This window comes from Neoarius graeffei, chromosome 27 (genome assembly GCF_027579695.1).
Source record: "Neoarius graeffei isolate fNeoGra1 chromosome 27, fNeoGra1.pri, whole genome shotgun sequence".
Taxonomy (NCBI): Eukaryota; Metazoa; Chordata; class Actinopteri; order Siluriformes; family Ariidae; genus Neoarius; species Neoarius graeffei.
In genome coordinates, this window is record NC_083595.1 from 29,282,077 (window position 1) to 29,305,353 (window position 23,277).

Here is a 23,277-nt window from a genome sequence, read left to right on the forward strand (position 1 = left end):
TATGGCCAGTCATTGTGAGTTTCCCTTCAGCGCTGACAAAATGCTGGGAAAGAAAAAAGAAGAGGAGGAAGAAGAAGAAGAAAAGGACAGCAAAAGGAAATGACTTGTTGCTTCTTTAGTAGTAGTGCGTTAATGCAGCCAGGTGGAGGATGTCATTCTAAGACCAGAGGCAGCAGTGAATCGGGTTGCCAGGTTGGACTCATTTAATCCTCGCTGGACAAGAGTTCAAACTGCAACAGCTCAAAGTAAAAGGTATGTTTGATAGGATGCATGAAATCTGGCAACCCTAAAAGTTCACTCAGTCCTTGCCACGCCTCTACAAACCGGACTGATGAAATGACCGGATTCAAGATAAGAAAGTATCAAAATTACTAAACATTGTAGACATTTATTTAAGTCGTAAATGGGTATTTTTTGCCAGAGTAATAACAAAAATGTAACTACAAGGGCACTCAATAGAGTGCAGACCTCCTCCAAGCCTCGCATTCGGATTTGCATCAAAGTTAAATCAGTTGTTTCTTGTCTCATGGCCCACCCTTCCTCAAAATTTCATCAAAATCTGTTCACTATTTTTTGAGTTACGTTGGGAACAGTCAAACAAACAAGCATAACCTCCTCCAACAAAGTTGGCAGAGGTAACAAAAGAGGGAAACAGATTACAAGCAAATAATTAATGCTAAGCCTAAAAGTTCCTCTCAGGCCAAACACTACAATATAAATAATAAAGTTAATCATTATAATCATTATAATAAAGGAAGCTCTATGGGTTCTGTGTTGTTCCTTATGGCCAGTGGATAAATAAAGCTGGTGACCCTAACAACCTGTCATCATTAGGCAACTAGAAAACGGTTGGTAGTTCTTTGTGTGAGTTTGTAGCAGTGGCGGCTGCTGGTTTTTAAAACAGGGGAAGCCCATTTTACGCATTCATCGTAAAACCTGTAGGCCGGATATCAAAGCATAGAAAGGTGTGCCTCATTAGCATAGTGAACTAGACAACCCTACCTAGTGGCAGAAAGTATTTTTGCTTGTACATTTCATGTTATAGTCTGGCTTGCCAGGCTAGTGCCTCATATCCTTAATCAAAAATATCAAACATCCAAAAATCACTGGCTATTCAACGAAGAGCCTTGAACATCATACCCTGATATGCAACACAGAGTCTTTAACACAACACCCAGCTGTGCAACACATCCTTGAACATCATCTGCAACACAGTCTGGAAATTCATAACCAGGTAGGCTATGCAACACACAGAACCTTGAATATTATACCCAGGTATAACCTATAACACAGAGCCCACCATTCTCTTAACATTACTGAACAATATAGACACTTCAGATTCATGAACATGAACACTATTTATACACAAATTCTGCCCTCCGCTCCTTTTCCAGAAAATGGTCTGTGACCCTGTCATACCAGCTGGTTGTGCTTTCCAGAGACTTTACCAATTTCTGTTAGCAGCTAGCACTGTAGATCCCAATAAGGCTCAAGCTAGCCTACAACCAGATTGAACTACAAATGAAATAAACGAGTGAATTCACGAATGATCAAACTGATAGAATGGATGAAAGTTAACGGAGCACAACGAGTAATCTCATCTCATCTCATTATCTCTAGCCGCTTTATCCTTCTACAGGGTCGCAGGCAAGCTGGAGCCTATCCCAGCTGACTACGGGCGAGAGGCGGGGTACACCCTGGACAAGTCGCCAGGTCATCACAGGGCTGACACATAGACACAGACAACCATTCACACTCACATTCACACCTACGGTCAATTTAGAGTCACCAGTTAACCTAACCTGCATGTCTTTGGACTGTGGGGGAAACCGGAGCACCCGGAGGAAACCCACGCGGACACGGGGAGAACATGCAAACTCCACACAGAAAGGCCCTCGCCGGCCCCGGGGCTCGAACCCAGGACCTTCTTGCTGTGAGGCGACAGCGCTAACCACTACACCACCGTGCCGCCCACAACGAGTAATATTTACATTTATTTACAGAGTAATGTACAGAGACATCAATGAGAAGAAACGTTTATATGAAAAGAAATTCGGACAGCACTTTGGCACACGACTCTCTCGACATCCGCTAGGGACTGACTGATCATATTTCCGTGTTCCTCGCCGAAGTACCGCCCTCCTCATGTCTTTCAAACACTACCTCCAATAATCCTTTATCAGCCCGGCTTCTTGTCCCTCCCACTGTCTCGTTTAGTCCCAGAGAAGCCCGGCTTCCCTGGAAGTGACGATTTTGTTGATTTTAACCAATAACAACTAGCCGAAATTGGCTGTTCAGAGCCGTCTCATAGACTGCAACGGATACCCGGCTGCCAGTCAAAGCCTCTGCATGCTCTTGCGACAAGGCTTTCGCAGATAGCTTTTCGCAGACAGTTGTAATTTATCGTTGAGCGGGGAGTAATAGGCGTGCGTGATGTTATTCACCGCCACAACGCAAGGGGGCGCGAAGTCGCGAAATCGCTAGGAGTAGTTGGTGGGTGTGGTTAGTGGAGTGTTTATCCTCCGGTTACTTATAATGACTAGAACTTTTTTTTTATAATGACTAGAACTGGAGTCGTATAGATGTACGTACTTCCTCACTTCCTCAATCAACCGCTCTTCGTGCTGCTCCATCTTCGCTCGTGTTTTTAAAAATGGCGGTCGTGAAAACAAACCAAACCGGGAAAGTAGGGAAGCGGAAGTGCATGTACAGCGGATGTAGAGTGGACCAATCAGAGCCCTCTTGTCTGCGACGCTGTCTGCGAGGCTTCTGCGGTGGTCACAATTTTTGGGAGGTCTGCGAAGGTGGGGGGGCTACGCAGACGCTATCTGCGGCGCCGTCTGCGAGGACTGGGTTGTCAGCATAAATTGGCCTTCAGTGTTGCCAGATACTGCTGACGTTTTCCATCCCAAAATATGTTCAAAACCCGCCAAAATGCACTTAAAACCGCCCAATCTGGCAACACTGCTGCCAGTCCATCGAGCCCATTGAAATAGGAAAGGTTACAGCCTGGCAGCAAAGGTGATTCTCGTAGCGAACTGCAAGTTCATCAGACATCACTCAAATAAGTTACAGGATAGTTATGAACATAAATACAATTTTGGGCATATATTATGTTATGCAAGTTATTGTTTTAATGAGAATTCAACGTCGTAGATGCTGCAGTTTGGGGAGAGAATTTTAGGGGAAGCTCGGCTTCCCTTGTTGTCTCTGAGAAATCGCCCCTGGTTTGTAGGTATATTTGCATAAATGATATTCCAGTGAGCTGCGCAGAAGTTCGGTTTACAGGACGCAGAAAATTATTAGAAGTACAAGAATACTAAGCTTGAGCAATGCCAATATAAAGTCAAACAAAATCCCTGTTTAAAATTATCTATCACTTGTGAAATACTAACAGGTACAGTACGTTTCTCAGATGTAAATCACACAGTGGTGTTTGGCCATAACTTTGTAGGTTTTATGGTCTCTCTCTCTCTCTCTCTCTCTAGCTGACAGTTGTTTCCCCAAATTGACAATAAACCAATCCATCCATCCGTTATCTGTAGCCGCTTATCCTGTGCAGGGTCACGGGAAAGCTGGAGCCTATCCCAGCTGACTATGGGTGAGAGGTGGGGTACACCCTGGACATGTCGCCAGATCATCACAGGGCTGACACTAGAGACAAAGAACCATTCACACTCACATTCACACCTACGGTCAATTTAGAGCCACCAATTAGTCAAACCTGCATGTCTTTGGAAAGTGGGGGAAACCGGAGTACCTGGAGGAAACCCACGCAGACACAGGGAAAACATGCAAACTCCACACAGAAAGGCCCTTGTCGCCCACTTAGGCCACCACTACACCACCATGCCGCCCCTGACAATAAACCTGACCATTAAATCCACTGTAAAACCAGCTTGCTCTGGCAAATACTTTTATTTATTTACAAAATGTGGTACAGATGGTGATTTCAGTGAAAACTGGACTGTGTAACATGCAGTATACTGTACACATGTTGTCTGATAAGCCACCTAGTTTTAAGGGGGAAAACTTGTAGTCAAATCATTTAGTGACACCTTCCATACAAGACAGTGAATTTCAGAGAAATGGTGGGGAAGTCATGAATTATGAATGTTTGTAACGCTAGTAAAAGTGAACAGGAAGCCATTTCACTGTGTAAATCTTTTGTGTGAAAGAGAAACCTATAAACCTATTGTGATATGTACCATATATGAACTAATGTGTGATTCACATGGTGTAAAAATTACAGCTAGAAATTTTCCATAACACTATGAAGCTTTCAGTTAAAGGTTTAACTTCAATACATGTATAGTATAATTGTCAGAAATCATCCAATTGAATGGCAGAATTAAATCTATATATTTGTCGAATACAAGTTGTTTTTGACAATTCATTCATGTCATAAAAGCTATAAAATAATGAGAGCTACTACTACTACTACTACTACTGTGAAAAGAAATAATCAATCAATCAATCAATCAATCAATCAATCAATCAATCAATCAATCAATCAATCAATATCCTTTATTTAACCAGGTAAAAGACTCATTCAGATTAAAATCTCTTTTCCAAGAGTGGCCTGGCCAAAAAGGTAGCATAAACATTATTACAATTAAAAAAAAAAAATGCAACCATACAAACAGATAAAATTACACCTGGTGCAACATTACAGATTATTGCAAATAAAATAGTATTCAGTTTAAATGCCATAAAAACTCAAGGTTAAGAATTCAATTAAAAACATAAATATAATTTTAAAAGCAAGTGCATTGTAGAAGAGAGGTATGCATTTTCTCTATCTTTTAGAATGAATTTAAATTCACCCAGGGTTATCAGCTTTGGCGGTTTCAAGTCCCTTTGTAAATTATTCCAGGACGATGGAGCAGCATATTTAAAAGCCTTTTTTGCTTAAGTTTGTTCTTACTCCAGGGACTAACATCTGTACTATGTTATTTGAGCGCAGGCCATGTCGATTTTGTTTCAGATGCAAATACATAAAGAAAGATAAGGAGGAAATAGCCCAAGAACAGATTTATACACAAACATCAACCAGTGTGAAAGTCTGCGAACAGACAAAGATGGGCAATTTGCTATATTATACAGAGTACAATGATGCACAAGATTGCCACAGCCAATGATAAAATGTAAGGCACAGTGATAGTGTCCAACTTCTTTAAGTACTGGTCAGGTGCACTTGTAAAGAGTAGACCCCCATAGTCCATCCATTCTGGCACATCACTACAGTGACATGGCTGCTCTGACGGCTTCAGCTATCAAAGTCTCTAGGGAACATTACAGTATTTACAGTGGCTTCCTGTTGCCTTCTACTGGATTATTATAGAGGTTTTCTCCTCTCAACCATTCACACTCATACCTACGGACAATTTAGAGCCACCAATTAGCCTAACCTGCATGTCTTTGGACTGTGGGAGAAATCGGTGCACCCAGAGGAAACCCACACAGACATGGGGAGAACAAGCAAACGCCACACTCCCCCATCAGCCACTGGGCTCAAACCCAGAACCTTCTTGGTGTGAGGCAACAGTGCTAACCACTTGCACCACCGTACCACTCCCCATAGTCCAATAAGGGCAAAAAACGCACTGTTAATTGATGTCTCCTAGGCTGGAGTGAAAAGCAGGATTTATTTCTAAAAAGGAAACCCAATTTAAGTTTCAGTTTTAATACAAGTTTATCGATGTGTAACTTGAATGTCAGGGTCTCATCAGTAATAATACCCAGGTACTTACATGATGTGACCCTTTCAGTTTCAACACCTTGAGCTTTTAATACTACCTTGGCGATATCCACACATTGCAGACAGGATGTTGGCAATATCTAGTGTTTTTAGTAAATAGAAGGAAACTGCATTAAAAAAAAAACTACAGAATCATGACATGTTTTTCCCCATAACATCATCATGACACGTTTCCCCAAAACATGTTTTTCACATGTTTTTCCCCATAACAGATTTGTTTGTTTTTCAATTGAATTATACAGGTTATAGGTCACATTAAAGGTTGGAAAAGTTTTGAAATTATTTATCGTGGTCTCGTTTTTTTTAACATCAGAAAAACCGATCATTTTAACAGGATCTGTACACTTTTTATATCCACTGTATATTTATCGTTCAAGATTTAGGCCTGCCAGACCAATTCAAGATAGATTTATTTAACTCCAATAAAATGACTCTTTTATACTCCGTTACGTGTTTATAACATATCTTACTGAAGTTCCTTCTGTTATAACCAGTCATGAGAAAACCAAGCAATGGATCATTCAGATTTATCGTGTACATGTGTTATTGTGTCGTATTTATCATACATCATCCATTGCAGTTTCTGTGCTGCCTAGCAATATAAAATCCAGACCCTGTAAAAAATAAAAAAGAGAGAAAGAGAATGAATTAAAATAATAGTAGCAAAGCTATTACTACAGGCCCAAAATCATAAGATGGTACATACAAAAAGCTCTGCATGCTCTTTAGATGGCATTTTATGTTTTTACCTTCCAGTGATGTGGTCTGAGCGTTAATGGGTTTTGCCTCAGGTCAAGTTTTATTAGTCTGCTGAAACCTAGGACTAAATCATCCTCCAGTGAAGTAATACTGTTGAAGTTAATAAGAAGGACTTGAAGACTTGGCATTTCTGGAAAAAAAAAGATTTAAGATACCAAATAAACATACCTACTTGCAAGCATTGTGGTAGTGATTTATCTACAAAAATGTTTGAGACACACAAATGAAAATGCAATAATGTCAAGCCACTTGTTCATTTTGACTACCAGTCAGGCAACTAATGATTTCTGATTCCCCCCCCCCCCCCCCCCCCCCCAAGGTTTCACATAAAGACTCATACTGTTATAAAAAAAATGTCTTTGTGTAACCCTTTCTTTCTTGATATTTTTCAGAAGAAAACTTACAACCCCAAATCAGAAAAAGTTGGCATAGTATGTGAAACTGAAAATGACGATTTGTAAACAATCTTTGACATGTATTGCACTCAAAACAATACAGCACATTATTTAATATTTGACCTCATTATTTTTTTTTTCAAAATAAATACTTTTCAATTTTGATTCTTGCAACACATTAAAAAAAGTTGGGATGGTAAAAGCATTTACCACTTTATAATGCTGCCATTCCTTAACGCTTAAACACTTAAAAGATGTTGAGGGACTGAAGACACCAAGTGATGAAGTGTTTCAGGTGTTATTTTGTCCCATTCTTCCTGCAAACAGATTTTAAGGTCTGCAACAGTATGGGGTCATCACTTTCATAAATTCACCACACATTCTCTGTTGGGGACAGAGGGGACAGGCACCCTCTTCTTCCATAGCTACACCTTTGTAATGTGTACAGAATGTGGTTTTGCATTGTCTTGTTGAAATATCCCTGGAAAAGATGTCCTCTTGATGGCAGCATATGTTGCTCTAACGTTGCTCTGGACATGAGCATCTGCTAAATGCCATGTAATGTAATATAAAACTTCAATGTACTTTTCTGCATTAATTTCTGTGTCACAGAAGTGTAAGTTACCTTTGCCAAGGGCACTGACACAACCCCATACCATGACAGGCCCTGGCTTTTGGACCTGTTCCTGGTAACAGTCAGGCTGGTCCTTTTCATCTTCGGTCTGAAGCACACAGCACCATTTCTTCCAAAAAAGACCTGGAATACTGATTCATCTGACCATAATACATATTTCCACTGTGTGATGGTCCATCCCAGACGCCTCCAAGCCCAGAGAAGTCAATGGTGCTTCTGGACACAGTTAATGTAAGGTTTCCTTTTTGCATAATAAAGTTTTAATTGGCATTTGTAGCTGTAACTCCATATTGTAATGCTTTACAAAGGTTTGCCAAAGTAATCCCATGTGGTTATATCAGCTATAGATGAATGACGGTTCTTGATACAGTGCCGTCTGAGGGATTGGAGATCATGGGTGCTCAGCTTAGGCTTGTGCCCTTGCCCTTTACACACTGAAATTCCTCCAGATTCCTCGAATCGTTTAATTATATTATTTTAAGCCTTTATTCATCACATGGACATTAGAGCAGTGTTTCTCAACCACTGGGCCATGGCCCACTAGCATCATCTAGTGGGCCATGAATTTTTTTTCAAGTGGAAGCTAATTTTTACTCGTAATAGGGTACAATTGCTGGGTTGCATCCAATGTCACGTTAAGCTATGGTCACATTACAGCTCGCGATGCTTTGCGATGGGTTATCAATGAAAATGAGGCATTTTGATGGCAATATACACGTGAGCTAAAAGTTGTGGTCACACGGCAGGTGAACACTTGACTGTCGTGCCTTTGTGCGCTTAAGTCTGGTGCAGCTTGAGCGGCCGCACGCGCTCACGGAGCACGCTGTGCGAATGCTTGGGACCCAGTCGTTATAGGAAAAACCTGACGCTGATTTGAGTGCAACTCAGCACACATAGATATAGAAGCTGTTTTCACAGAGGCTTTGCAAAGTATCATCATTATCACAGTCACATTTCTTTCTAGTAATGTTTATAACGCTGTTTAAATACTCTGCTTTCGGTTTTGCTTTTGTTTAAAAAAAACACTTGCAAGATGGCTCTGGACACTTACAGTAAAGCATTTATGTCTGAGGACTACAGTTGACTTGCTAACTGTAGGACTGCAGTTGTCATGAACAGTTTTGCACTCAAGTTTCCATCAATGAACAATTTATAACTCTCTGTAAAGCTGTACAATTCTCTGTAAAGCTGCTTTGCAACAATGTCTGTTGCTAAACAAATAAACTTGACTTGACTCAAACTTCATGCCTGCTAATAAACACTCTTTTTGCACTTAGATCCATCTACCGCCATCTATCTTGTAGTGTCCTGATCCCCAGATCTTTAACCCAGCCACATATAAAAAGTTGTATGCCTCCATACTCTTCCAGGTTTTCATCTGTTTGTCTGTGTAGAACGAGGTCTGTAGCACCAGGTAGTTTGAGATGTCGGGGAACTCAAAGGATGGATAATTTTCCAACTCATAGGAAAAATCCTTCTTTGTTAGTGTGTAAGGATCTAATCCTTTAATCCCATTGAGTGGTTTCTATACCCACTTCTTTTGAGTGTACTTCCTGGTTTTAATAACTGGCTTGTTTGCTGTACACAAACATGGCAATAAGTTCTTGTGTTAATGGACCAGAATCCACTTTTGGATCATTAATCCCTTTTGAGTGAGAATGCCCTGCATGCATGGTTTTATGTTGGCTTCTGGCACATCCATGCAGTTTTAAATACAATACCTACAATTAAAAACAGTTTGTTTTTATTGCATTTATTTAATTCTTGGGCTCCCACCGGTAACAGCGAGTGATGTTGCACCCCATTAATACACTTTCAATAGATTATTAGAGTCTAATAGAATAGATGAGCCAAAATAATTGGGGATCTTCTTTAATGGGCCCCGACTCATTACAAGTATGAATAGGTGGGCCTTAAAGCAGAAAAGGTTGAGAACCCCTGCATTAGAGCATAGTGAAATTCTTTCTCAGCATTTAACCCAACTAGGGATGTGAGTACACCTACCCAGAGCAGTGGGCAGCTGTGATGCAGTGCCGAGGGAGCAGTTGGGAGTTAGGTGCCTTGCTCAAGGCCACCTCAGCCATGGATGTAGAGGGAGGGGAAAGTGCTGTTCCTTCACTCCCCCCACCTACACATTTTCCTGCTGGGCCAGGGAATTGAACCAATGACTTTTTGGTCCCAAAGCTGCTTCTCTAACCTTTAGGTTCCCCATATTATGCATCATAGAGGGTGAAATATCCAAATCCCTTCATATCTTTCTTTGAGGAACATTGTTTTTAAACATTTCAATAATTTTCTAATGCATTTGTTGACAAACTAGAGATCCTCGGTCCATCTTTGCTCGTCAAAGACTAGGCCTTTCCTGGATACTGACTTTGTACCAAATCATGATTACAGTCACCCATTAGCATCACCTGTTTCAAATCACATCATTGTTTAATTATTTTACCTCATTACTAGCCCTAAACTGCCCCATCCCAATTTTTTTGGAATGCATTGCAGGCTGATAGGCTCCAGCTTGCCTGTGACCCTGTAGAAGGATAAAGCGGCTAGAGATAATGAGATGAGATGAGATGGGTGTTGCAGGCTTAAAACACAGGAATGGTATATTAACAGTATATTAACAAATGAAATGAAGTTGACAAGACAAAGCATGAAATATCTTAGGTTCGTACTGTCTGTAATGACATATGGTCAAAGTAAATTTAGAAATCACTGCTTTTTTTAAATTTGCATTTTCCATACCATCCCAACTTTTTCTGGTTTAGGGTTGTATTATTAAGTTGAAACTCGTCCTGCGTATATTGCAGAAACTTAACTAACCTGTGAGTGTCTTTGGAATCTTTTTAAAGCTGTTCTTATTCAAGTTGATGAAGACGAGTGACTGTAAGTTTTTCAAATCCTCTGGTACAGCCTCTATATTATTATCAGCCAAGTTCAACCACTGCAGACTTTTAAGGCTCCCAAATTGTGGTGGCAAAGCTGTGATGGAATTGCTACTCAAACCAAGTTTTTGCAACTTGCCAAGTTTGCCAATAGATGGTGGGACTGAAATGAGTCCACAGTTTATGGCCCAGAGCTCTCTGAGTTCTCCGAGTTCTCCCAATGCCTCAGGGAGAACAGACAGAGGGTTGTGGTTTACTCCCAAGTATGTCAGGTGTTTCAGGAAGCTGATGTTATTAGGAAGCACAGTCAGCTGGTTTTGATCCAGGATGAGTTCTTCAAGCTGATCAAGCTGCACAATCTGCAGAGGTTTAGGGTAATACAGGGAGATACAGGTTAATCAAAATAACATTTACAATAAAAAAATATTTGATAAATGATTTTATCCAAAGTGACTCTTGTTCACAAAGAAGTAAAATCTAATTCAAGAAAAGAGTTAAGCAGTTTAGAGTCAAATGCTGGCTCTCTTTTAGTAATAGGCAAAGTGAGATTAGTGGTAGTGATGTTTAACAAAGCATTAAAAAATCTGTGTAGTCATCCATCCATCATCTGTAGCCGCTTATCCTGTCCTACAGGGTCGCAGGCGAGCTGGAGTCTATCCCAGCTGACTATGGATGAGAGGCAGGGTACATCCTGGACAAGTTGCCAGATCATCGCAGGGCTGACACATAGAGACAAACAACCATTCACACTCACATTCATACCTACGGTCAATTTAGAGCCACCAATTAGCCTAACCTGCATGTCTTTGGACTGTGGGGGAAACCAGAGCACCCATACAGAAACGAGGAGAACATGAAACTCCACACAGAAAGGCCCTCGCTGGCTGCTGGGCTCGAACCCAGGACCTTCATGCTGTGAGGCGACAGTGCTAACCACTCCTGTGTAGTCAGATTTTATATATATATATATATATATATATATATATATATATATATATATATATATACACACACACACAACCCTGATTCCAGAAAAGTTGGGACAAAGTACAAATTGTAAATAAAAACGGAATGCAATAATTTACAAATCTCAAAAACTGATATTGTATTCACAATAGAACACAGACAACATATCAAATGTCAAAAGTGGGACATTTTGAAATTTCATGCCAAATATTGGCTCATTTGACATTTCATGACAGCAACACATCTCAAAAAAGTTGGGACAGGGGCAATAAGAGGCTGGAAAAGTTAAAGGTACAAAAAAAGGAACAGCTGGAGGACCAAATTGCAACTCATTAGGTCAACTGGCAATAGGTCATTAACATGACTGGGTATAAAAAGAGCATCTTGGAGTGGCAGCGGCTCTCAGAAGTAAAGATAGGAAGACGATCACCAATCCCCCTAATTCTGCACCGACAAATAGTGGAGCAATATCAGAAAGGAGTTTGACAGTGTAAAATTGCAAAGAGTTTGAACATATCATCATCTACAGTGCATAATATCATCAAAAGATTCAGAGAATCTGGAAGAATCTCTGTGCGTAAGGGTCAAGGCCGGAAAACCATACTGGGTACCCGTGATCTTCGGGCCCTTAGACGGCACTGCATCACATACAGGCATGCTTCTGTATTGGAAATCACAAAATGGGCTCAGGAATATTTCCAGAGAACATTATCTGTGAACACAATTCACCGTGCCATCCGCCGTTGCCAGCTAAAACTCTATAGTTCAAAGAAGAAGCCGTATCTAAACATGATCCAGAAGCGCAGACGTCTTCTCTGGGCCAAGGCTCATTTAAAATGGACTGTGGCAAAGTGGATAACTGTTCTGTGGTCAGACGAATCAAAATTTGAAGTTCTTTATGGAAATCAGGGATGCCGTGTCATTCGGACTAAAGAGGAGAAGCATGACCCAAGTTGTTATCAGCGCTCAGTTCAGAAGCCTGCATCTCTGATGGTATGGCATTGCATTAGTGCATGTGGCATGGGCAGCTTACACATCTGGAAAGACACCATCAATGCTGAAAGGTATATCCAGGTTCTAGAGCAACATATGCTCCCATCCAGATGACGTCTCTTTCAGGGAAGACCTTGCATTTTCCAACATGACAGTGCCAAACCACATACTGCATCAATTACAGCATCATGGCTGTGTAGAAGAAGGGTCCGGGTACTGAACTGGCCAGCCCGCAGTCCAGATCTTTCACCCATAGAAAACATTTGGCGCATCATAAAACGGAAGGTAAGACAAAAAAGACCTAAGACAGTTGAGCAACTAGAATCCTACATTAGACAAGAATGGGTTAACATTCCTATCCCTAAACTTGAGCAACTTGTCTCCTCAGTCCCCAGACGTTTACAGACTGTTGTAAAGAGAAAAGGGGATGTCTCACAGTGGTAAACATGGCCTTGTCCCAACTTTTTTGAGATGTGTTGTTGTCATGAAATTTAAAATCACCTAATTTTTCTCTTTAAATGATACATTTTCTCAGTTTAAACATTTGATATGTCATCTATGTTCTATTCTGAATAAAATATGAAATTTTGAAACTTCCACATCATTGCATTCCGTTTTTATTTACAATTTGTACTTTGTCCCAACTTTTTTGGAATCGGAGTTGTATAATTTTTTTTTAATTAAGTATTTACAAAAATATTTAACAAGCAAAAGAAGTGGGAATGGCGGCACGGTGGTGTAGTGGTTAGCGCTGTCGCCTCACAGCAAGAAGGTCCGGGTTCGAGCCCCGTGGCCGGCGAGGGCCTTTCTGTGCGGAGTTTGCATGTTCTCCCCGTGTCTGCGTGGGTTTCCTCCGGGTGCTCCGGTTTCCCCCGCAGTCCAAAGACATGCAGGTTAGGTTAACTGGTGACTCTAAATTGACCGTAGGTGTGAATGTGTGTGTGAATGGTTGTCTGTGTCTATGTGTCGGCCCTGTGATGACCTGGTGACTTGTCCAGGGTGTACCCCGCCTTTCGCCCGTAGTCAGCTGGGATAGGCTCCAGCTTGCCTGCGACCCTGTAGAACAAGATAAAGCTAGAGATAATGAGATGAAGAAGTGGGAACTTCATGATTTGTACAAAAACAGATCAATAGCATCTGAAGATACCCATAGTATACAGAAAAGTGTATCATGCCTGAGAGATTAATATTATAATATTGCTCAGGCCTACTTTCTGGCAGTGCACTTCATTAACAATCAATACACAATCTAACTAGCTCTGTATACAAATATTTCAAGTTAAACCGCGTTTTGGGTGTACTTAGTTATTTTATTAAATTCTGCTTAAATATAGCGCTTTATTCCCTGGCATTATAAAGAAACACAGGTTAATGTAGTGGCGGTTGTCTGAAACAGCTCCTTGACTTCCCTTCTTACCTCTTCAGGGGGTAAAATAAGATGGTTGTCGTTCAGGAATAATTTCTTTAAAGTGATCAGCTCTGAAATGCGTGCTGGCAGGACAACTAAACCGCGGTGACTGAGATTTAACGACTCCCATTTCTTGGTTTTACATTCATCCAGTATATCATTTATATTCATTTGGCTTCAGAAACCAAACCACCAAGAGGTGAAAGTGGATCAACAACAGGACGTGCTCGCGTGGGGTCACCATGGTTACACATTCTAGGCGATTTCCGGTCAGAAACTATATGAGACTGATGTTATGGCCATGTGAGACACCGTTATACTGTGCAATAGTGTTATAAGCAATAAAATACTAAGTGCAAAAGACCAGGCAGGGATTATTATTATTATTATATAAATAATATCATGACCGAACACAGAGTTATTAGACAACACAGACCGGAAAGTCAAAAGTGTAGCCTATTCCCCGCTGTAGAGATGAGTGAAGCCATCTGGCCGCCATCTTACCACTCCGCGTGTATTTGGCTTGTGTGTTAAACCGTGGTATCCGATCAAATTTGCCCCAAGAAAAGTATCTCCTTATTTTCCCCCCTTTCATTACCTCCTCTTATTTTCTCAATTTTACACATTCCTTACATATCTTTATAGTGTTCCCCTTCACTGTTCTAGTTTTTTTCCTTTTCCAGTCCAGTTTCTGATCATTTTTTGAACGGCTCTTTTACTGCAATAATTATTTTTATGGAGATTGTTTCAGTTTTTCTCTTATACAGTGTACCTTTCTCTTTCATATATTTCTTCTTCCTTATATATGTATATATAAAGAAGAAATATATGAAAGAGAAAGGTTATATAATATATGTAATATAATAAAATATATTTATTTTATATTTAGTTTTATATATATATAGAGAGAGAGCGCGCGCGGCACGGTGGTGTAGTGGTTAGCACTGTCGCCTCACAGCAAGAAGGTCCTGGGTTCAAGCCCAGTGGCTGGCAAGGGCCTTTCTGTGTGGAGTTTGCATGTTCTCCCCGTGTCTGTGTGGGTTTTCCCCACAGTCCAAAGACATGTAGGTTAGCATAATTGGTGGCTCTAAATTGACCGTAGGTGTGAATGGTTGTTTGTCTTTATGATGATCTGGCGACTTGTCCAGGATATATATATATATATATATGGCCATTTCACCTGACCTGTGATGTATATCTATCTATCACAGGTGAAATGTCTGTCCACAACCTTTGACCTGACAATCTGTACAGTTCACTACTGCACACGTAGGCATTTTTCTTCTAATTTTTCTCGCCAGCTACATAAATAACTTGTCCAATTTTGTGTAGCTTCCAAAAGTCTAAATGACAGGTTTGCTCTGCAATGGGAATGGTAAGATGGCGACCAGCTGGCTTCACTCTGATGAGCCTATGAGCTCACCAGATTTTTATATAGAGCTCAGTGGAAAAATCCTACCTTGAGCGACAATCGACAACTTATGTCGGCCTACTGTGCTTTGATTGGCCATAGCGTCACCCTCCCGGGCTCTGATTGGCTAAATAGGTCGACTAAATACAGAAACCTCTCTCTCTCATATACAAAGCCACAATATGTGTGTGACACACACACACACACACATATTGTGGCTTGTAGTAAAAGAGTGTGGGTGTTAAACTGGTCTGCCTGCCTCCCACTGAAAATGTGTGGCACATTATGAAGCAAAAAATACAACAATGGACTGTTGAGCAACTGAAGTCATATATCAAGCAAGAATGTCCCAACTTTTTTTTTGCAATATGTTGCAGGCATCAGAATGAGTGAATATTTACAAAACAACAACAACAACAACAATAGACTGTATCGGTTTGAACATTAAATAGCTTGTCTTTGTATTGCATTCAATTGAATATAGATCAAAAAAGGATTTGCATATAATTGATTTCTGTTTTATTTATGTTTTACACAGCATCCCAACTTTTTTGGAATCAGGGTTATAAGCTGTTCTCTCAGCACAGTGGAGCGTGTTGAAATTACTGTCTGAAGTAATCATACACATACACTGCTTACTTACTTACTTAGACTTAGGTCCTCCTGTGCCTATTGGCACACTGGGCAGCAAGTTTCCGCCACTTGAATTTGTCAGCCACAGCTTCATCAGCCTTCTCCCAGGGGATGTTCATTTTCTTTAGGTCCTCCTGGAAAGTCCTCCTCCATGTGATCTTTGGCCTTCCCCTCCTTCTCTTGGTGACTGGTGGTCTCCATGTGATGGCTGTTTTTGCATGGTGGTGGTCTGGCAGGCATAAGATGTGGCTTGCGAGCCATAGTCTTCTTTCAGCGACAGTTTCACTCAAAGGTCGTGATCTGGCCCTCCGCAATATTTCCTCATTTGTAACATGGTACTGCCATCTCACTTTTAGGATCTTCCTCAGGCTTCTTTGGTGAAAGACATCCAGGTTTTTGCTTACACAGGCTGTACACTTTTTTTGTCTTACTGGCATAGATAGCTGTGGGGATAACTATGCTGTTGTAGAGTCGGAGTTTTGTGTCACAGTCTATGGCAAGGGTGCCCAATTTGGGGCCCGCGGGCCAAGTTTGGCCTGTGCTCTGGTTTTTTTTTTTTGGCCCGCCTCATTTTCCCCATCTGTGCCCGCCCGTCAGTGCCAGCCGCTGGGAATTTCTGTCCCAACAGCTCCGAAGAGTTGCCTGCAGTTCACTTTCTGACCACAGTTTTATAAGGGGGGGACAAGGGGGGGCGCTGTTGAGTTGCTGGCGCTTATGCCTGTCAGCAGGCTCATGACACGAGTGGGGAGCAGAGCGCTGTGTTGGGCAGTGGCACACGGATAAAAGAAAATTCAAAAATAGAAGAAAATTCAAAAATAGTTGGCAAGATGATTTTTTTTCATGGAAATCGATTCCTCGGCAGTGTGCCTTATCTGTAGACAGAGAGTGGCAGTTTTGAAAGAATACAACATCCGTAGACATTACGAAACAAAACATTTACCTCAATTCGCAAAATACAGTGGTGAAATAAGAAAGCAGAAGGCTAGCGAACTGTTAGCCAGGCTCAGTGCCCAACAACGCACGTTACTGCACGTTACGTCATCTGCTCAAGAAAATGCACCTAAGGCCAGCTATAAGATCAGCACAATGATAGCGAAATCTGGGAGATCTTTGTCATGTGGAGAGTTTGTTAAAAGTTGCCTGACTGTGGCTGCAGAGACTGTGTCCCCGAGCCAGACACGGGCCTTTTCGCAAATTAGTTTATCACGGAACACAGTTACCCGCCACATCGAGGACATGGCTGAGGATCTCAGAGAACAAACCGTTGGTAAAGCATCCAGATTTACGGCCTTTTCTATTGCTTGTGATGAGAGCAATGCAACTGCCTTTGAATTATTTGCACAACCCTTTTCTGTTGATGTGGACACAGTCAGTGAGGAGCTTCAGATGGAATTGCTTGAACTCCAATGCAATTCACTTCTCCAGAACAAGTACAGAGAGCTTCCCTTGCATGATTTCTACAAATGTGTTCCAGCTCAGTATTCAAAGATACGGAAACATGCTCAGGTGATGCTTTCCCGTTTTGGAAGCACATACCTCTGTGAGCAAGCATTCAGTATAATGAATTTAAATAAGTCAAAGCTCAGAAATACACTGTCAAACTCTCATCTCCATAATATCCTCACTCTGTCAGTTAGTCAGCTGGAGCCTAATGTTGACAGACTTATAAAAAACAAAGACAGGCTTCATGTCTCCCACTAATTGTAAAATACAAAGAATGTAATGCTGTTGTAAGAGCATGTTGTGTTGTGTTCTATATTGCTCAGTTCACATTGTCCAATCCCATACCGAATACTCAATCTAATTTCATATTCAGTCTAAAGTAAATTCCCTCTGGTTTCATAAATTGGACCATCCAGCTGGTTTCAAATGGCTTAAAAGGCACAGTGTTACAAGGGCATGTGTTATTGCTCAATTCACATTTTAGTTAATTTTTAAATAGAATTTTATATTTGGTTGTCTGGCGGCACGGTGGTGTAGTGGTTAGCACTGTCGCCTCACAGCAAGAAGGTCCGGGTTCAAGCCCCGTGGCTGGCGAGGGCCTTTCTGTGTGGAGTTTGCATGTTGTCCACGTGGGTTTCCTCCGGGTGCTCCGGTTTCCCCCACAGTCCAAAGACATGCAGGTTAGGTTAACTGGTGACTCTAAATTGACCGTAGGTGTGAACGTGAATGGTTGTCTGTGTCTATGTGTCAGCCCTGTGATGACCTGGTGACTTGTCCAGGGTGTACCCCGCCTTTCGCCCATAGTCAACTGGGATAGGCTCCAGCTTGCCTGCGACCCTGTAGAACAGGATAAAGCAGCTAGAGATGATGAGATTTGGTTGTCCTGGACCATATCCAACTGTTTTCAACTTGCTCAATCTACCAAAGCACTTTTTGTAATATAGTTTGAAATGTTGCTTTCCTTTCAAAAATGTTTCTATCTCTTAAAATAAGCCATGTGGATGTTCTATCATCTTATGAAATTAATAAAGGTAGGCCTACTATACAGTAAATATACAAAATATGTGTTTAATTGCTTTAAACATTTACATTTGAGTTTAATGATCTTAGCCTATATAAAAATGACACATTTCAATAAAATGTAAGGTAACATAATGTGGACATTCATTTTTTGGCCCGCGGCCCACCCACAGAATTAATTTTTGGCCCATTATAGAGAAGAATTTGGGCACCCCTGGGCACCCCCTATGATGTTTGCTGTCCAAATGGTGTTCATTCATTTGAATACTGTAGCTGCTTTACCAATTCTGCAGTTGACATCAGGCTTTACTTCGCCATCGTTGGCTACCATGCTGCCGAGATAGGTGAACTAGTCAACAGTTTCAATGCAGCTGTTGCGGACACTAATACTGACTGGGGCTTGGCTGTTGTTGTTGTCCACCATCATTGCCTTTGTCTTCTCCATGCTCACACACACCCCTATCTTTCCAGAGAACTGTTCAAGTTTTATCATGAGGCTTTAGAGGTCATCTCTATTCTCAGACAGCAGGGCGATGTCATCAGCGAAGTTAAGGTCTGCCAGTCTTGCTTCCTCTCTCCATGGTATTCCCTCCATGCAATCACTTGTGATCTTCTTCAGGACAAGTCGATTGTCAGTAGGAACAGGAATGGGAAAAGGATGCATCCTTGTCTCACACCAGTTTCAATGTTGAAGACGTTTGTTGTTCCCTCTTCTGTTCTAACACAGCATCTTGAGTTGGTATAGCAGCTCTTGAAAATGTTCACAAAACGTCTTGGGATGCCGTATGAAAGGACAATCTTCCAGAGAGATTCCCTGTGAATACTATCAAATGCCTTTTTGAAATCAATGAAATTTAACACTAGTAGTCTTTGATGTTCAAGGCATTGCTCAATGATGTTTCGAAGAGTGAAGATTTGTTCCGTGCATGAATGGTTGTTTCAGAAGTCAGCTTGCTCTTCTCACAGTAAGCAGTCGACAGCTCGCCTCAGTCATTTTAGAAGTACAGTGCAAAACACTTTTCCAGGAATGGATAGGAGGCTGATGCCGCACCAGTTGTTGCAGTTTGAAAAGTTACCTTTCTTTGGGAGTTTTACAATCACTCCATCTTGCCAGTCTTGAGGGACCTGTTCTTTTTGCAAGCAATAGTTGAACAGCTTGATCAGCATTTCCACTGTACTCTCTCCACCATGTTTTAGCATCTCTGTTGAAATTTCATCCAGTCCGGCTGTCTTGTTGTTCTTCATTGCTTTTATCGCTTCAGCAGTCTCCTCCTCCCTGATTGGTTCCTCACAGACCTTCAGTGTCTCTGTTGGCTCTTCTGCCTCAAAATCATACAGGATGGTTGGTGTTGGCTGGTTTAACGTTTCTCGGAAGTGTTCCATCCAGCGTAGATCTTGTTCTTCAGTTGTTACCAGGGTCTTCCCATTTTTGTCCTTAATAAGAACATTTGAGTTACTCCTGGTTCCCATTAGGTCCCATACGATAGGATACAATGTCTTTGTATAATTTCGGCTAGCTGCTTCCTCTGCTTCAGCACCCTTTGTTTCCAACCAAAACCTCTTATCTGCATGGCAACTCTTCTTTACTTGATGGCCAAGTGCCCGGTAGTGGTTGTCTGTTTGTTCCTTCTATTCTTCTGTTTTTGCCCTAAACTTTCACCTTCTTCCTCTCATCTACCGGTTTAATCTTCCAGGTTGTTTCCTGTATTCACTGTTCTTTCCGTGATCCTTGCCTTCTCCCGATGGTTTCATCAGCACTTTTTGTGACCACTTCCTTGAAGAGCGCCCATTTGTTTTCCAGATCGGGTCCCATCTCTTGCAGCTGTTGGAGTCTATTTTGGAGTTTTAGTTGGTATTGTTGACGAACAGCAGGGTCTTTAAGCTTTTCAGTTGCATAGGGTTTCACCTTCTTCTTCCTTGTGAGTTTCTTCAGCCGCAGCTTCACTTTGGCACACAGTAGGTGGTGGTCTGAGTCAACATCTGCACCCCTGTATGCTCTGACATACACTGCAGACACAATAAATAGAGACAGTAGATAGGAGGGATAGTTTAATAGTTGTATGTTTTAGATCCATACCTGGAAACATTTCTGAAATAAATACATTTCAGTTTCAGTTTCCAAGCAATGAATTCATAGAGGTCTCGCTGAGATGATAGCTTGGCTTATATTGGCTTATTACCTGCCTGTTTTCCTTCAGGCTCCAGAGGCCTCTTAAGATAAGTGGCACCCACTTTCATAGCAATGTGCAGAATTGTACTCTACCTACGTCTGTAGTCATGGCAACTTATTCTTATCTTATTAAAATGAAACCCATATTTTTATAAGACAGACCATTCAAATGAGTGCTTCTCAAACTTTTTTAATGAGGGACACCTTTAACTGGAAATTAAATTCTACAGACCCACTCAATATAGATTTATTTTATGAAAGAAAATATATTGTAAATATATACAGTTGTGGTCAGAAGTTTACATACAGTGACATGAATGTCATCTTGGATATGAATGTCATGGCAATATTTGGGCTTTCAGTAATTTCTTTGAAATGTTCTTTTTCTGTAGCAGAATGTACAGCATACATCTTTAATAAAAAAAACACTAGAATTTGGTGCAAAAGTTTAATTTTCTTTGGGTTTTCTGAAATCAACACAAGGTCAAAATTATACATACAGAGTCAAAAATATACATACAGCACACCTAATATTTGGGTAAAATGTCTCTTCGCAAGAGTCACCTTGATCAAACATTTTTGTTTACCATGAACAAGCTTCTGGCAGAATTGAGGTTTGATATTTCACAACTCTTCATGATAGAATTGGTAGAGTTCAATTAGCATGGACTCGACTTATAAGCACAGTCCATATATTTTCAATAGGGTTGAAGTCAGGACTTGCTTTAAGCTTAATGTTAGCCTGCTTTATCCTCCACAACCAGCTCTGATGCGTGTTTGGGTTCATTGTCCTGTTGTAACTCCCAAGTCGTGTTCAAGTTTCTGATTGTTTATGCTGAAGAATTCTGAGGTAGTCCTCCTCTTTCATTATTCCATCCACTTTGTGCAATGAACCAGTTCCACTGGCAGCAAAATAGCCCCAGAGCATGATGATCCTACCAACACCACCAGCTGGTACACAGTCCCTCTGTACATGGTGGCCACTGTGGTCAAACAACTCAATCTTTGTCTCATCTGACCATACAGCTATCCTCCAGAAGACTTTTTCTTTGTCCGTGTGGTCAGCTTCAAACTTTAGTTATGCTTGAAGGGTGTCAATTTTGGAGCAGGGGGTTATTTCTTGGATAGCAGCCTCTTAGTTCATGGTGATCTGAACTGTAGACAGTGATCCATCAGCTTCCAGTTCATGGCAGGGCTGTGCCATGGTGGTTCCCAGGTTGTTCCTGACCATCCAAACCAATTTCCTTTCAGCTGAGGGTGACAGTTTGGATTTTCTTGAAGCAAAGTGGCTTGGCAAAGTGACTATACCTCACAATAACTTGGATACAATTCTTTGAACTGATCTTGGAATTTGCAGTTGTTTAAAAATGGCTCAAAGAGACATTCCAGAGTTGTGCATATCTGCGATCCTCTTTCTCAGATCTGCACTGAGCTCTTTGGACTTTCCCATTTTACTGTGTGTTGGTCAATCCAATGAGTGCTGTAAACAAACCCTGTTTATGAAGGCACAGAGAAGCTACCAGCTGTAGTCAATCATGATCACTAACAGGAATTTGAAAGACCTCGGCCTTGGCAAGATAATAGACATTTTGGGAGTTTCAGCACATCTGAATTAATAATCTAAGTGAGCGTATGTAAACTTTTGACCCTGTATGTATAATTTTGACCTTGTGTTGATTTCAGAAAACCCAAAGAAAATTAAAACTTGTGCACCAAATTCTAGTGGGTTTTTTTTAAATAAAAGATGTATGCTTTGCAATCATTCTACCACAGAAAAAAAACAGTTCAAAGCAATTACTGAAAACCCAAATATTGCCATGACATTCATTTCTAAGATGACATTCATGTCACTGTATGTAAACTTCTGACCACAACTGTACATGTGATGTTGGCTGAAAGAAACCTCCACCTAAACAGTATGTCACTCCTTGCTCTACCGCCCCAATGGTGCTGAAGAGACAGCATGGCCATGGGGCAGAACCAGCCAATTACACACAGCTGTAGCAGCTTAGGTGGCACCTCTCTTCAATCTCCATGAGCAGCCAGGAGAGTATAAGGTGGCGCTGCCCCACAAACAGGTCTGTTAAACTCCAAATATGCAACAAGACTGACAGTTCATCTCCCTCACAGGCTACCTTGCTGCCATGGAGTACAAAGAGGATGACATCCTCTGACATGCAAGAGCTTTCCTGGTCTGACTCCCCAAGTCCAACCTGTGACTGAGAACCACCGGAGAGCCGACTCACTCACCTCATTACCCGCCTGTGATCTACCACCTGGCTGGCTCCTCCACTTCAATCCTGCAAGAGTGAGATCCAATTTTCTGCTGCCCTGCCTGCACAGCTGCACCTGATTCCCCTTTCTCTCTCACTCCCTTACCCCCACAACTCCACATACTAAAAGTAAAAGAGCACCAAGTTTTCACTACTCCTGGGTGTGTGTCCATGTTCACCCACTGCAGTCTGCTGCAACCCAATAATATTTAAATTATTTAATTGATTTATTAGGACTAAAGTGATTTTATTCCTGAACCTTCCACCCACAGAACACATTAGGTTCAAGTTTAACCTTATTTATAGTTTTGGGTTATTGTGGTTTGGATTAAACTCATTCAATTCCTGGGACCACTTAAAACAGGCCCCTGAAAAGAACTCAGTAATAAAAATGACTTTGATCATGGTGGGTTGTGATTTCCACCAGGCAGACAGACAATCTTATTCAGAGCAACATACAACATACCTAGGGCAGCCTGGAGAGTAGTTTGGGGGTTAGGTGCCTTGCTCAAGGGCACTTCAGCCA

General features: G+C 41.3%; 2 protein-coding genes across 2 annotated transcripts in view; both read right to left on the bottom strand.

Moving 5' to 3' along the window:
- Positions 1 to 28, bottom strand: part of ca7 (carbonic anhydrase VII) — a 29,777-nt gene extending 29,749 nt beyond the window's left edge. Inside the window, exon 1 of the mRNA XM_060911775.1 lies at positions 1 to 28. This exon is cut by the window's left edge and continues 24 nt beyond it. Coding sequence (XP_060767758.1) covers positions 1 to 13 — 13 coding nt within the window. The 5' untranslated portion in view covers positions 14 to 28.
- Positions 29 to 4,715: 4,687 nt separating this feature from the next.
- Positions 4,716 to 14,001, bottom strand: si:dkey-1h4.4 (leucine-rich repeat protein soc-2 homolog). Its single transcript, XM_060911128.1, has 4 exons — positions 13,811 to 14,001; positions 10,373 to 10,793; positions 6,511 to 6,650; positions 4,716 to 6,375 (listed from the first exon to the last, which is right to left on the bottom strand). Exons 1-4 carry the CDS (start codon positions 13,970 to 13,972, stop codon positions 6,322 to 6,324), a joined length of 777 nt encoding a protein of 258 aa, XP_060767111.1. The 5' UTR covers positions 13,973 to 14,001; the 3' UTR covers positions 4,716 to 6,321.
- Positions 14,002 to 23,277: the final 9,276 nt, after the last annotated feature.